At 45.3% G+C, this 14,459-nt stretch overlaps 1 protein-coding gene across 1 annotated transcript in view; it reads left to right on the top strand.

Annotated features, from left to right (window-relative positions):
- Positions 1-14,459, top strand: part of SHANK1 (SH3 and multiple ankyrin repeat domains 1) — a 1,619,594-nt gene that overhangs the window by 214,353 nt on the left and 1,390,782 nt on the right. The window contains exon 3 of the mRNA XM_086930109.1: positions 7,047-7,118. Within this exon, the coding sequence (XP_086786235.1) occupies positions 7,047-7,118 (72 nt within the window). The remainder of the gene's footprint in view (positions 1-7,046; positions 7,119-14,459) is intronic.

Below are 14,459 nucleotides of genomic sequence, written 5' to 3'. Positions count from 1 at the left end.
CCTGCAGTCTCCTAATATTCTTTTTGGATGTACCTAGGAGAAGCACATTGCCGTAGTAACTCCAAGCAGTTGATATGTAAAGATTGCTTGAAAGCGGACCAGGCACCACCTGTGGAGAAATCCCCGCACCTGGCTCCCCAGCCTGAACGACTGGCGTCCGACTCTATCACGATGTCGGGAGCTGAGCCAAAAATCGCACGGCCATTCCAAGCCTCCATGTGCGTGAGCCACCATTCCATCTCGTCTCTCACGTCGTCTGACAAAGGAATTAGCTGAGAGTATGTCAGCCCTTTCCTGAGGTGGTACGCTTTCAAGCGTTGCATGGCCCGATAGTGGAGGGGACCTGGAAAGCTCGCCTGAATCGAAGACGACAACAGGCCCACCAACCGCACCAGGTGACGTAAAGATATCAATGGTTTCGCCAGAGTCTGGCGCAATTCGTGCCTGATCTTTGACATCTTCCTGGTGGGTAGACTCAAAGTCGAAGACACCAAATCTATGTTGAAACCAAGAAAGGTCGCACACTGGACGGGAACCAGAAGGAACTTCTTCTCGTTGATTACAAAACCCAAACCTTGAAGAAGGTTGACCGCGGACTGCAACTGAGACCGCAGGTGTCTCGGGCACTGGTCCATGAACAGCATGTCGTCCAAATACACGATCATTCTGACACCTCGAGCCCGTAAGGCCTCCACCGCCGTTCGCAACACCTTTGTGAAGTACCACAGCGCTAAAGAAAGTCCGAAAGGTAGTGTGGTGAACTCGTAAACCTGATCGTCCCACTTGAACTGGAGGAAATGACGGTGTGGAGGGCAGATCGGGACCGCTAAGTAAGCGTCTTTTAAGTCGAGCCTGACCATCCAATCGGACGGGCGTAACACATCCCGTAAGAGGTGAATCTCCTCCATCTTGAAATGGCGGTACACCAGCCATTCGTTGAAGTCTCTCAAATTGATTACCGGGCGCTGGCCCCCGTCGACCTTGTCCACTAAGAAGAGGTTGTTTAGGAAACTGGAGGGGTGTTCGCAAGCGCAACAAATCGCTCCTTTTTGGAGGAGGGCAGCGACCTCTTCGCTCACCAAAGCCGCATCGCGCTGGGAAAAGGTAATGGGGTGAGGACGCTGAAGCTGACCCGGACGGCCATGGAACTCCAACAGGAAGCCCTGCACCGTCTGCAGCACCCAGGCATCGCTGGTAAGGGAGGCCCACGCTGGGAAGAACTGCGCTAGTCGCCCCCCTACTCGCAAGCTCGCAGAAGGTAGCACACTCACCTCGTCCACCGCCCTGTTGTTGGCCTCTCTGACCACCACGTCCTCTGAACTTCTGCCCTCTGGTAGGGGTAGAAGTTGTTGAAACGGGCATTGTCTTGAAACTGCCCGCGTCCGGAGCCTTGTCCTCTGTCTGAGCTGGCGCCTCGACCGAACGAGCGGCCCCTGCCTCGTCTGGCCTTATCAAAAACACGAGGAGCGAAGACCTTCTTTATGTTGGACTGAGCCCGGTCTAAGGAAGTGAAAGTCGCTACGAATTTCCCGAGCTCCTTGATAAATGGGTCACCAAACAACCCACCCTGGGCCACAGCGCCAGCCTCGGATGAGGCGAGGTCACCCAACTTGGGGTCTACTTTTATTAAGAGAGATTGCCTCCTCTCCGTAGAGAGGGCACAGTTTGCATTGCCCAGAAATATGATGGCACGCTGGGCACAATTTGACAGAACCTCCGGGGAAATCACGTCCCCCGATACCTTGGCTTCCTCCGCCATGTCCAGAATTTTAGTCATGCGGCCCACAGCATCAAGTAGCTTGTCCTGGCACGTATGCCAGGACCTGTCTATCCCCTTCCGGGGATCTTTGACGAATTTCGCCAGGAAGGTAGCCATCTTCGGGTCTGGAGTCATGGCTACTTTACCCTCTAAGGAGGGCCGAGGGCACTCCGCCCGAAGGCGGCTACGGGCATCCTTATCCACCGGCCTCATGAGGCGATTCGCGACATACTGGGCCACTTTATCACATGGGACCCATTCGGACGATCTGGGGTGGACTATATCGTCCGGATCCAACATGTTCGACGGACCCGCGGAGGTGGACGGTTGAGATGGCAGCTATGACCTGGAGGAACATGCCTCCTCCTCCGAGTCCGGGGAGTCATCGTCCTGCTGCGGCTCTGGAGACATAGTACAGGGGTGTAGGAGGCGGTACCTCCCCTGGAAGAACTTGAGGGGACTGGGACCCCTCCAAAGCCAGAAAGGCACTCTTCACCCTCGCGAAAGCCGTAGGGTCAACCCCCTCCGTACAAGGTTCTTAGGGGGAGGGGGAGGTGGGGACGTATCCAGGCCAGAGGCCGGTGCAAGCGCAGGAATAAGAGGGGCGAGCTTAGCGTACGCCTCATCCAACCGCGCCGAGAGCCGTTGTTCAAGGGGTACCATTGCTTGGTCTACAGCCCTATAGATCGAGTCGTCGACCGCTTGGTAGAAGTCATCGTCCAGAGGGACGTAATTCAGAGGTTCCTCTTCTGTATACTGGTCTGACTCCCTCTGCATAGTGAGTTAAATTAGGCTCCAAAGGGCAGAGAGGTCTGGCAAGGGGAGTGGAATTGTCCCTAAGGGCACTCTATAGTCTGGGGGTTCCCAGGGATATGGGTGGCCAAAGGCACACAATTAAGGGGACTAGCCCCTGGGAACGCTACAGCCCTCAAATTTCAGGGGCGCTACCCGGTGAAGCGTTCCCACGCCGAACACCGGCGCAATTATGACCCCGTAGGGTGTTCAAATTCTCAATACAACCCAAACAGGGCGTCAATGAAACAAAGGGAAAACCTAAATTGCGACCCCTAGGGTGTCAGAACCGGGTGGCCGGGTACAGGCTACACGCTGGTGAAAAACCGCGCCAGAACGCTCCAGAAAGCGTCTGACGGCGGTCCTGCAGCAGCCGAGACACTGACCCCTAGCGGCGAGATAACCGCACCGCGCACTACTGGGCATCGCGTGAGGAGCGCAAAAGCGTCCCGCGATCGAAAGGGAATCTGTGAGAGGGAAAAACACAACAAGCGCCTGACCAAGGGACAAAGCACTCAAGCTACAGAACCCACAAACCCAGGAGAGAAGAAAAAACCGACTTAACTTGCTACTGAGCAGCGAAGAAAGAGGAAGAGGAAGCGGCAGCAGAGCATGATGGGAGCTGCCGGTGCATGGACACTGTGATAGGACTCATGTTCGATTTTGTTTTTTTCCCAAATGTTCATGGGAAAAGTAGTTTGTTTAGGCTTTTCTTGCTGCTATGGAAAATAAAGCGATAGAAAGAATGGCATAATCTGAAGCCTCTGGTCCTGCCATAGAATCAATGGACTGCAGAATCACTGTAGTGTGAGCCAATGCATAAATTCATCAGCAAATCAGAGCACAGATTTATAAAATATCATAATGCCTTAGCACCTTAGCATTATAACACACTCCATGAATAATTATTCTGCCCCTTCTATGTCATTCAGTGAAGCTAGAATAAACTAGATTTATAAACAACAGTGCGCTATATTAACGATTAGGTCACAGTTATCTAGAAGAAATATTTGCAGTTTTGTGACAGCCAGCGAAAGTTCATCGAAGACAGCATGAACAATGACAATGGAAATAAATAATATTTTACTTGACTAAGTGGTGCACATTTGTAGGTTAGGTTGATGATTGCGTTCACCATTGGGACACGTGACCGACTGACGCGTGGTCCCTGAGGAGTTGGTTACAGGTATGAGGGACGATCGCAACCACTCGGTAAATATGCATTTCTCAGAGCAGTTGCAAGACAACCCATGAGTGCTTGAGTGTATTTACCCGTGGCACGTTCTTCCTTTTTAATGTCATACAACCAGAGGTCCGTTGTGAGTCTCAAGTGAGGTGAATACTGGTTACCTGGGCAGCCCTGCTGAAGTTGCGTAAATTGGCGGCAACTAAACATGTTGGCTTTCTGCTTTTGAAAATGGTTTAATATAAACAATTTTTTTAATTGAGGACGTTCACTGCACCGAATAAAGTTACGCCCAGCTAGTGAGTTGCACCTCATTTTAAACATTGAGAATTGCATTTCTTTTCTCACAGTGACACAAGCCTTGACAGTGCATTTATATATTTGCTTTTTCACTGTTTCTCTTTTTCCTTTTCTCACTTCTGAGAACTCTATGATGAAACACACACTTTTCCTTTACGGGAAGAAAGCAACCGATGATAAGTGGGTGTGCTCATGAGTACCAACCAGCAAACCCCAATTAGTTTTACTACCATGAGGTTCTTTCTTTCTTTTCTCACATTTTTTCACGAATTCTGTAGGAAAGATTTCCTTTTGTGTGATGTATTGATATTTTTTGCTTTGAAATTGAACAAGTGGACACATGGGCTAGTGGCAGTGGGCCTTGCCTTGGAGGAAGTTTTTGAAAAAGTGTTACAAACTCCTCGAGTGTCTTGAAGATGAGTGTTGTTGTTCAAGATCAGTCAGGTTAATTTTTGTTGCAAATCCATATTCTGGTCCCTGTCTGCAGTGTTTGGTATGAATTTGGAGACCTTCCCCAGAGTTGCGATGCTTGGCCTTGCGGACAAGCTGGGAGTGTTGAGGGGAGAGCACATTCTGATGGGTTTGGACATGTATTAGGTAAGAGAAATATAGCCATATACTTAGCGGCGGCTGGTACAGAACGGGGTGGCGAGAGGCAGTTGTAGGATGTGAAAATAAAAAATAAAAATCCTGCTCTGGAGGGTCACCGTGTCTCCTCCAGCGTCATCTCTCCTTAGGAAGCACCCAGGCTCCCCATAGCCAATCATGACTCTGCTGTCAACATAACAGCAGCGTCGTGATTGGTTTGAGCGCCGTAGTTTGGCGCTCTGACGGCGACTGGGAACCTGTGCACGTTCTCCAATCAGGCTGTGCATTACAGCCCGTTGGAGAACATAGTAAGTGCGCATGACTGTTTGGCCGGCCCAAGACCACCTGCCAAACCGTCATGTGCACTTAAGTGCATGAATCACTCCTCCCCTTGCTGGCTGTGAGACAGCCCAGTCCCGCCCCAATGCCAAAACTGCCTCAGTAAAGAAAAATAAAATGCTAATAACTACGCGGTATTATCATTTTGTTTTTCCTTTTTTCCACTGCTGAAAAGCATTGAGACGACACTCCTCTTTCTCATTGGAGGAGCCACAAGTGCAAATACTGGGAGTCAAGGGAGGCTCCACCACTGAAGGAATGGAGGTCAGGCATGAACCGTTCTGCAAAATTGGAGGAACCTGTGGATGCCTCAAGAAGCACCAGAAGAGATGGGAGAAATAGCTGGCATACCACGGACTGTGCACTTCGACTATATGCATTTAAGGGGGTGGTATGGGGTGGTGGGTTACAGCTGCACTACTGGGACCCCTTACGTGGGGCAATACTGTTTGATATTGAGTTGTGCCTTATAAACATAATAAAGTATTGGTATAAAAAAAAAGATCCAAAGGGGCAGAGTAAGGGGCTTCAGAGACCATGGGTGGGCAGAAAATCAGCGGGAAGTAATGGCAAGTTGAATTGACCAAAAACGGGAGACAGGGTTTAACCTCGAAGAGCTCTCCACGTCCTTAACGAGTCCTTCATTTCTTGCTGCTATCACCCACACCATCCCATGAGCATTGCTCACCCAATCAGACTCCATCCCCCGTTGCCAGCACTCTGGATCTACCTGAGCCTAGGCTATGACTTGGAGATACGAGCAACTCCTGGGGCTGCACCCGTGCTGGGAAGGTGCATGTGGATGCACTACTCCAACAGGGCTCGAGCGATAGCTGCGGCTGTTGCAGACTGTCCCTTGTTGAAGGCAGCCATCTTCCATGCCCCACACCACCAGGAGCATAACAAAGGCCGCCACAGCCACATTCTGCACACCTTGACGCATGCCACTTGCCTAGCTCCATTTAGGAGTTAGGAGGGAAAGCCAGACGTGGAGAGCTGAACCCGAGTGCTTAATTTGTACAAATATAATTGTCGGGCTCTCATCAGGAGGTTACGTCCACCTGCACCGCCCATTGCTTGCCACTGCCAGAGCTGCCAACTGCAGCAACACAACTAGTAACCATCACACTCCTACTAGTGTGACAATTCTGACTATCATAAGCCTCCAACGTTTTAGGAATTGCTTTGGCGGTTTTAGTATTTTTTTAATTTATACTGAAAAAAAAAACCTGATATGCTCGTCTCTAAATGAGACAAGCACTGCCACCATGTGGCAGACTTATAAGTGCTGGGGTTGACAATTAAGTGCTGGTGCCTAGCCCCGGAAACCACCTGCTCAATTTAAGCACTGCTGAAACTAGGCAGCATCGTAGTTAACAAGCATTGGAAAAGCCAATAGGTATCAGGCTTGCGTACATCAAACAATTGGCAAACCTATTCTACTAATGTGCAGACAAAATCATCTGAAAAATAAATGTTACAAAAAATATGGTTGCTTTATTTTCAGCAGCCTCTTTTTTCTTATGCTTTTGTCTCCACTTGCTTCCTATGCTGCCAGGCAGCTCGCTGTATGATTATAAAGGTGGTGGTAAAACAATAAAATATGTAGAATACTTTTCAAGATGGCTGCCATGTTTATCATCAGTCCGCTAGTAATACAGCCCACAGAATATGTAAAATAAATGCGCCATAATAGAGCAACGAGTTTTTATCGTTCGTTTTTTCAGTTTATGCTGCCCAGCGCTAATCAGTTGTTCGCCACCCGATTTCAGATTTGTAATATTCCACTATTCATTCTTGGGGAGTTGGTAGGACACACCCAAACTGGGGATTAAAATACATGTTATGGGCTGATATAAGATGTGATTGACAATGTCCCAAGTAAGTGGCTGAAGGATCCTGAGCAAAAGAAGCGAATGGCTGAAGGAGCCTGACCCATAACCCCTTAGAATACAGTATGTTGGCCATGAACGGAGCAATTGCCATACACTTCAAGCTTAAAAATTAAATAATTTCGGGAAACACTAACAGTAAGTAACTTTGCTTGCCACAGCAGTTAAATGGTGTTGTCTTTTCTTACAGTTCCGTTACAAGACCCGTGTTTATAAGCAGACCAACCTGGATGAGAAACAGCTTGCCAAACTCCACACCAAGGTAAGCATACTGGCTCAGGAGTTCCTCTCACAATTGGAATTACTATATGTACGTTACTGTTTGATAGCTTAATTCTAATTTTCAGCATTTTTTGTGTTTAATGTGTATTTTATTTTGCTTGTGTAGCCGTGTTTAGCATTGTGCGGTGTGTCCATGTATGCGTCAGTGTGTATGCATCAGTGGGCATGTTTGTAACACAGTTTCACTAATAACGTGTCACTGTATGTACTGTGACACCTTCTTGCGTAGTTGGGCATACATGAGTTCCAGTGTGTTTGTATGTCACTTGCTTTTTTTGCATAGGCGAGCACGTGTGCCCTGTGTGTTTGTGGCTAGTCCTTGCATAAATGTGCACGTAGATTTTTTTGTGTGTGTATATTGCTAAATCTTGCTTAACTGGATAGGTTTGTGGGTTCCTTTGAGTATGCTGCTGTCTTTCTTGCGTGAATATGATAGACTCTGTGTGCGTTGCTGTGCTCTATGTATGTGTGTGCATGCTGGTATGTCTTCGTCTCTATGCGACTGTGCTTGCTCCGGTATGTGTCTCTCTGTGTTTACAAAACATGTGTGTGTGATAGGGTAATTTCCTTCATGGCATCTCCTTACAGACTCCCTCCTCCTTGAATCTCCTCCATGCTGGTTCAGGCTCTGGCAAACCAGGTCTTTATTTTAAATGGCCAGCGTCTGATTGTGCATCGGTCAACCTGACGTGTCAGCTCATGGTGCAGGCCCCGGAGGCACAGCTGACATCTCCACCCCCCTTTGTCAACCAGCAGGTAAAGAACTTGAGATATTTAATCTTCCCTCCGTGCGTCCTTGGCTTTTTCTCGTGGCAATTTAGTGGCTTTTCCTGGTTCTATTTTTTTGTATGTGGTCTTGTATTGATTTTGTACTCCTGTTTTATGTGATTTGTGTGTGAGCTTGTATTTTCTGTTCTTCCTCACACACTGGCATACCTCAAAAGACCTGCTAATAGGCAGTCCCTTGAATTCTGCTGGTGAGAAAATATACCTTTGCTTATTATGAAGGCAAGGAAATTCACCTACACTCAATGGTCGTAGGAGACAAGTGTCCATTTGCTGCCTCAAATTAAGGGAGTTTCTTCTGGTTCTGTAGTCCATTTAGTATGAAATGTCAACTTTACTATGAACGTAAATCCGTTCAATACTTTTTTTCTTGCCAATAGTGGATTTGTCTATATAACCTGAAGGGGCTTTCTTCTAAGGCATGGAGGTACACAGCTTCAGCTACTCTAATTACTTTGGGCTAGGTAGACGTTGAGGACTAATAGAAGTAATTAAACTGAAATTGTGCATAGAATTCCTTTCTTTGCAGGCCACAGAACTTGTTTTAAAGGTAGTGAGAATGGCCTCCAAGCCAGGCGGAGTCCCCTTCTCTTACAAATTGACTTGTTTTCTGACCACTGCAGTATTGTCAGCAGCCTTATGTCTACAGTCTACCCTTGGCCATAAAGGCATAGTTCTATCTTGCATGGCTGGTGTCTGGTGCCATGTCACCTTCAGATACATAAAAATAGCAGTGGGTCTAATGATTGAACTACTCTAATTCAGTACTAATTAGTTTGGACCTCTCTCCATTCTTTTGTTTTTTTAAGTTTCACCTGAACAGTGCTTGCGCTGTGCTTGTGAAATCTATTGTTTTTAATATAAATCTTAAAAGGGACTTACGCCTCTCGCTTTCCTGGCTTTTTATTGGTGCCTGTGCTTGCTACTTACTTTTCCTCCATTTCTATTGGTTGTAGCATATTTCCCTGCATTTATCAATGCTTGTTCCTCGCTTGCTTCTCTTATCAGTTCTCCGTAGGCGAAATACTGTTAACATCCGCTTTGGTGGAACTATTTTTTCATAAAGGTTTGCCTGTTTCTGCTTTTTCCTCTTAACAGCAGATTTATAAAGGGCAAATTATCACTCGGAATGATGAAGTGATTTGGCCAGAATCATAGGATGTTGCGCCGCCGAGACTTGAACTGGGATCCCTAGCTCTCGAGTCAGCAGCTCTGGCCTCGCCAAATCCTCTTTACTCTTGTGATACTTGTCAAGGAGAAAAAACAGCTTATTATTCAATCACATAGACAAAACCGATGCATTACCAATGCATGTTTTTTATTACCTGTGCCACTTAACAAAGGAGCTCTGATATGCGAATGTGCAGTGTCCTGTTTTAGTAGAAAGTGTTCACCCCAAACTGCCATGCGTCGCCTATTCTGATCAGAAGCTTAGGCACCTTCTGAATCCATCAAACCTGCCTAACTACACCCCTTTTTCAGGCTAGTCCAATATAGGTTTTTTTGATTGACATCTACCTTATCAGGCCCATTACAACCCTACCTCCTATTATAACCAGGGTTTTTATACATGGGTATTCTTTATTTATTATAAATATTGAGCACCTTCCGGGTGAAGGAAAGCAGTTTAAAGCACAAGGATCTTCAGCCGAGGGCAAGCAAGTTTTTCCTCTAGAGCTCCCAAGTTGCTAGGATGGAAAGGTTGTTGAAGAATTGCAAACTGGGCAGATGTGTTAACATCTCCCCTTGCCATGAATTATATTGTCTGTCTTCTCTTTCATGATAAATAACAGCAGCAACCAACCATATACTTTTCTGTAGTCAGTTTAGCCTAAAGATGAATCTTATTGGTATTCATGAACGACACTCCAGCCAAAATATTTTTATGTGAGCCAGACAGTGGATGAACCTTTGGTCGTCATTGCTCATAACATCTTGAGCTATCTACTCTTTAAACGTGAATTAAGCAGCTTTTCTCCTACAGTTGCATAATAACTGGTCTTACTTTTGCAGAATTGTTTACAAATTGAGTTTTTAATTTAGTGCCAATGGGTGCATCAGTAGAATAGCATTTGGATAAGTACATTAGCCCGCTTGAGTACTATTATTGATTTGAATCCCAAATTGTCGTTTTGCAAGAAGGATCCCTTTATTTCAGTCCAGCCATATCTGCGGTTAAAGTACAGGCATGTCCCTGACAACTGCTTCACTCCCATCCCAGCTTTCTCAAGATGAGTCAGCCAGGACTGTACATCTAATGTCCTTTTATCCAATTTCTTTACCATTTCCACTGGCCACTTTGAACCGTAAGACCTTCTTGAGTAACTTCTCCTGTCCTGTCACCATAATCTAGATTTTCCCCGTCTAGTGGCCAGACTGACCTGCTGCTGGAAAGCTTTAGGGGATCATTGGGGTGGGGCAGTGAGATTTCTATTTTTTTGATAAGCACAATCATCTGCAAACCATAGTTTGGGCACATTAGGGGTGCCCCTCGCCAGCTGTTAAAGCACCTCCTAAGTGTCACCTATATCATTGGTGCAAAAACTGAATAAAACCATAGCCAAAACACAATGTTGGCACACACCTTTTTGGCTCCATCACCACTCTGTTGCTACCAATAAACATTCTCGCAGTGGTGCTGACTATAGACCAATAACACACTTCAATGCTATTTTGTGAGTCTCGCACAGACGACTCGCATCTGCTGCAGCCGCACCGGAGGACGCTCGTTCTCTCACCTCGCCATCAAAGTATGGAACACCCTCTCTCTCCACCTGGGCACCTCACCTTCCCTCAACCACATCAGGAAGGGACTCAAAACCTAGCTCTTCGACTGAGACATGCAGCACAGCGTCTGAATACTTCCCTCCCCTTGGTGTGATAAGTAGCGCTTTACAAATATTATTTGATTGATTTAACCCGAATAACTTTAATCTTGCTCTCTATGACTGGGGTTCTAAATGTCTATCAAAGCTTAGCTTCAGAGTTGCTTCTTTTGTGTTATCAGCTTCTAATGGATCATGTATCGATGGAGGCATTGTTATACCATTCCCTGTCCAAGTCTATGTTGGGCCTCTGCTGTGATCTCTTTGCTCTCGTCCCACTGAGTTAATATTACCAGTAGTACCTTGTCAAATAGTTTTGTATGACTATCGAGTTACGATATGGCCTTGTAGGATTTTGAACAGATGTGCAGCTATTATTAGTGCAGTTGGTGTAATCGCAATGGGGTCCAAAGATTTGAGGGTCTGTGTACACATCAATCATTAGAACAGCAATGCCCCTGCACTATACAATAGTGTAGCACTTTACAGTAATGACATTTGTGGCGAAAGATGATCAGTGAATACACATCCACATTTTCAGAGTGACTGTAAAGGATCAGTTACTCCAGGTTCAGATACAAGAGTTCCGTAAAAGAAAGAGAAATGTTCAGTTCTTGGTGTAAAGTAATAGGTTTATTGTTCCTTTGTTAATGCCAACACGTGTTTCATCGCAGGGAACCTACTGCGAATCTTCAGGGCTTCAAAAGAAAGTATGCCAAATTGTATCAGAATGGTGCGCAACGTCCGTGTCAGGACGAAATTTTAGTTAGTAGAACCGTGTAGAAAAGAGGAATGTAGCACGCTGCCCGCGTGTTCGCGGAATCTTGTTCGGTTTTTATGTGTATCTATAACCGGGAGGAGTTGACGATAATAAGCAAGGTCTCTTGATTAAGGACATGCGTTTCATGAAGGCGGGTACACCTTCTTGGTCTTGAACTCCCTCTTGTGTTTCCCGGTGCCGTTTTCCGATGACGGTCCGTCGCGACCGTCATCGGAAAACGGCACCGGGAAACACAAGTGGGAGTTTAAGACCAAGAAGGTGTACCCGCCTTCATGAAACGCATGTCCTTAATCAAGAGACCTTGCTTATTATCGTCAACTCCTCCCGGTTATAGATACACATAAAAACCGAACAAGATTCCGCGAACACGCGGGCAGCGTGCTACATTCCTCTTTTCTACACGGTTCTACTAACTAAAATTTCGTCCTGACACGGACGTTGCGCACCATTCTGATACAATTTGGCATACTTTCTTTTGAAGCCCTGAAGATTCGCAGTAGGTTCCCTGCGATGAAACACGTGTTGGCATTAACAAAGGAACAATAAACCTATTACTTTACACCAAGAACTGAACATTTCTCTTTCTTTTACGGAACTCTTGTATCTGAACCTGGAGTAACTGATCCTTTACAGTCACTCTGAAAATGTGGATGTGTATTCACTGATCATCTTTCGCCACAAATGTCATTACTGTAAAGTGCTACACTATTGTATAGTGCAGGGGCATTGCTGTTCTATTGTTTGTGTGGATCCCCTGGGTCCAACTTTGGGCGGTCTTGTGAGATTACCGCTCGCCCTTTTGCCTACACCCATCACTTGATAGTGCTCTCTACCGTGCGGACACACTGGTGCGCGCCCAATTTCCCTGGTTATAATTGAAAATCTCCTTGTTGTTTACATACACATCAATCATGAATGTCTTTTACTACCCAAAATGGAACTGGAAGCACATTTTCTTGCTTGTAATAGAGCCCTTAACACCCTTGCTAAGCCACTGACTGGCTTTGCATATTGACCATCGTATAAAAGAGAAGTCACTGCATAGGATTGCTTTCATCATCTTGTGGCTCCGGTGACCCCTCTTCAAATACCTGTTTGTCAAAGTGTGGCCTATGGCCTCAGGTAGATCTGAACCATCTATGATACTCCACAACATTAAATAGGAGCGAGGTGTGTGTCATATCCAGCTATTATTCATTCTGGTTGGGAGAGGGACACTCTTGCATGCTGAGAGGAGCCCAGTTTTTGCCGAACATTATAGCTTCTTTTTAGCTGTAGCATTATTAAGCAAGCACCCTTTCCAGAGTAGTTTTCAAGGAGGTTTAGCTCCTCAAAATGGTGACATCTTGCTAGGTGCCTGGCAATCGGACCTCTGAGGACAGACTCATTGGCGTCCCCGTGATTATCTAAAAGATATAGTTGGCCCTCCACTGTTGCACTTCACCTCTTGAGGATGTGTATACTAGTAAAGTTTGCCTATGGTCACTGTCAGTTCTTAACTAGCTTCTGACTGACGTCTGTTTCTCTATGCGAGACCTGATGGTGTGACAGTTACTTAGATGAGAGGGTGTATTTGACCCCTGCACACTTAAACTGTTTTGAAATAAAGCAGTTTCCCAGTTCCTCATCCAGCATCAAGGAAGTTCACTACTCTGCAAGAAGACTGGTCAGTTGGAGATCACCAGTGAGTATGATTTACCTATGTGCCTGCATCTCTGTTTGTAAGTGATAATGTCACTATCTCTTTTGGTCAATGGTTTGCATAAACTGCTTTTGTATGAATGTGCCTCTGTCCGTATATTTATTTGCATAAAGCGTGATATTGTACATGGTTTGGTCAATGGTTTACATAAACTGCTTTTGTGTGAATGTGCCTCTACCTGTATATTTATTTGTTTAAAGCGTGATATTAAAACAATAAAAAATAGGGAGGTGAAACTTTAGATTTGCACCTTCTGTGTACATATTACTTGATGGATTCGTAAATGTATCACTGAGTATTTTTGTGATTTGATGTGATTTGCGTGCCATTGTGACCTTATTGGATTATAGTTTTGTCAGTATGAATGTAAATCCCCTAATTTTGTGTGGTGTACATGTTTTGCTCTTGTGTAGTGTGCATGCTATTATGGTTACTATTTTTTGTGTGGTTGTGTCTGGGTGTGTCCTGTTTCAGTGTGTAGTGTGTCTACTTTAGCTGTGTTTTAAAAAAATGTATATGATGTTATCTAGTTTTGCTGTGGCATTCTGTGTGCTATCTTTGATCCCTATTGATCACTGTCTCTGCTGTCAATGTTTTGGTGTTTGATGTCACTGTGTTCTTATGGGGTTCACTGAGTAAACTCTTTCATGGGTTGCAGTTCTTTACTCCAGGAAATGTAGGAGTAAGTCCTTATTAAGGCACACCCTCTCATTGGAGATTCTTTATGAAGTGAGTCTGCAGTTTCCTTCATTTGAAGAGACCCAGAATTAGCGAGAGGGGGTGAAACGTACCTTGCATAGAAGAGCTGCTACCTTATGAAAAACATGGGACTTGCAATAATTGTCGTACAAGATCAAAAGATGTCTGGTTTGCCTTTTTTAGGGCGCCTATTGCCTACGTATGGAGTATTAAAAGGCTGAGAAAAGGGGAGGTCCGTGTTGCAAAACATTTAATCCTCTGCCATAAAGAATAATGTTGAATACATGATGTTGAAAATTGCAAGTTTTTGATTGACGAGAACCACAATTTACTTTGATGCTTTACACTGATTTCACAGACTTCACAGATACCACAGGGCTGACAGGCACAACATATTATAATCATGTAATAGCTGATAATTGTCTGTTTTTTAAGAAAAAATATTTCTTCATGTGATTAAAGCCTTTTTTTTTCATTTGTGAAAGCAATTTCCCAAAATTATTTATTCAGAAAATATTTCAATTACAA

This window comes from Lissotriton vulgaris, chromosome 7 (genome assembly GCF_964263255.1).
Source record: "Lissotriton vulgaris chromosome 7, aLisVul1.2, whole genome shotgun sequence".
Taxonomy (NCBI): domain Eukaryota; kingdom Metazoa; phylum Chordata; class Amphibia; order Caudata; family Salamandridae; genus Lissotriton; species Lissotriton vulgaris.
Note: the sequence above shows the minus strand (reverse complement) of the source record. Positions and strands in the feature narration are given on the sequence as shown.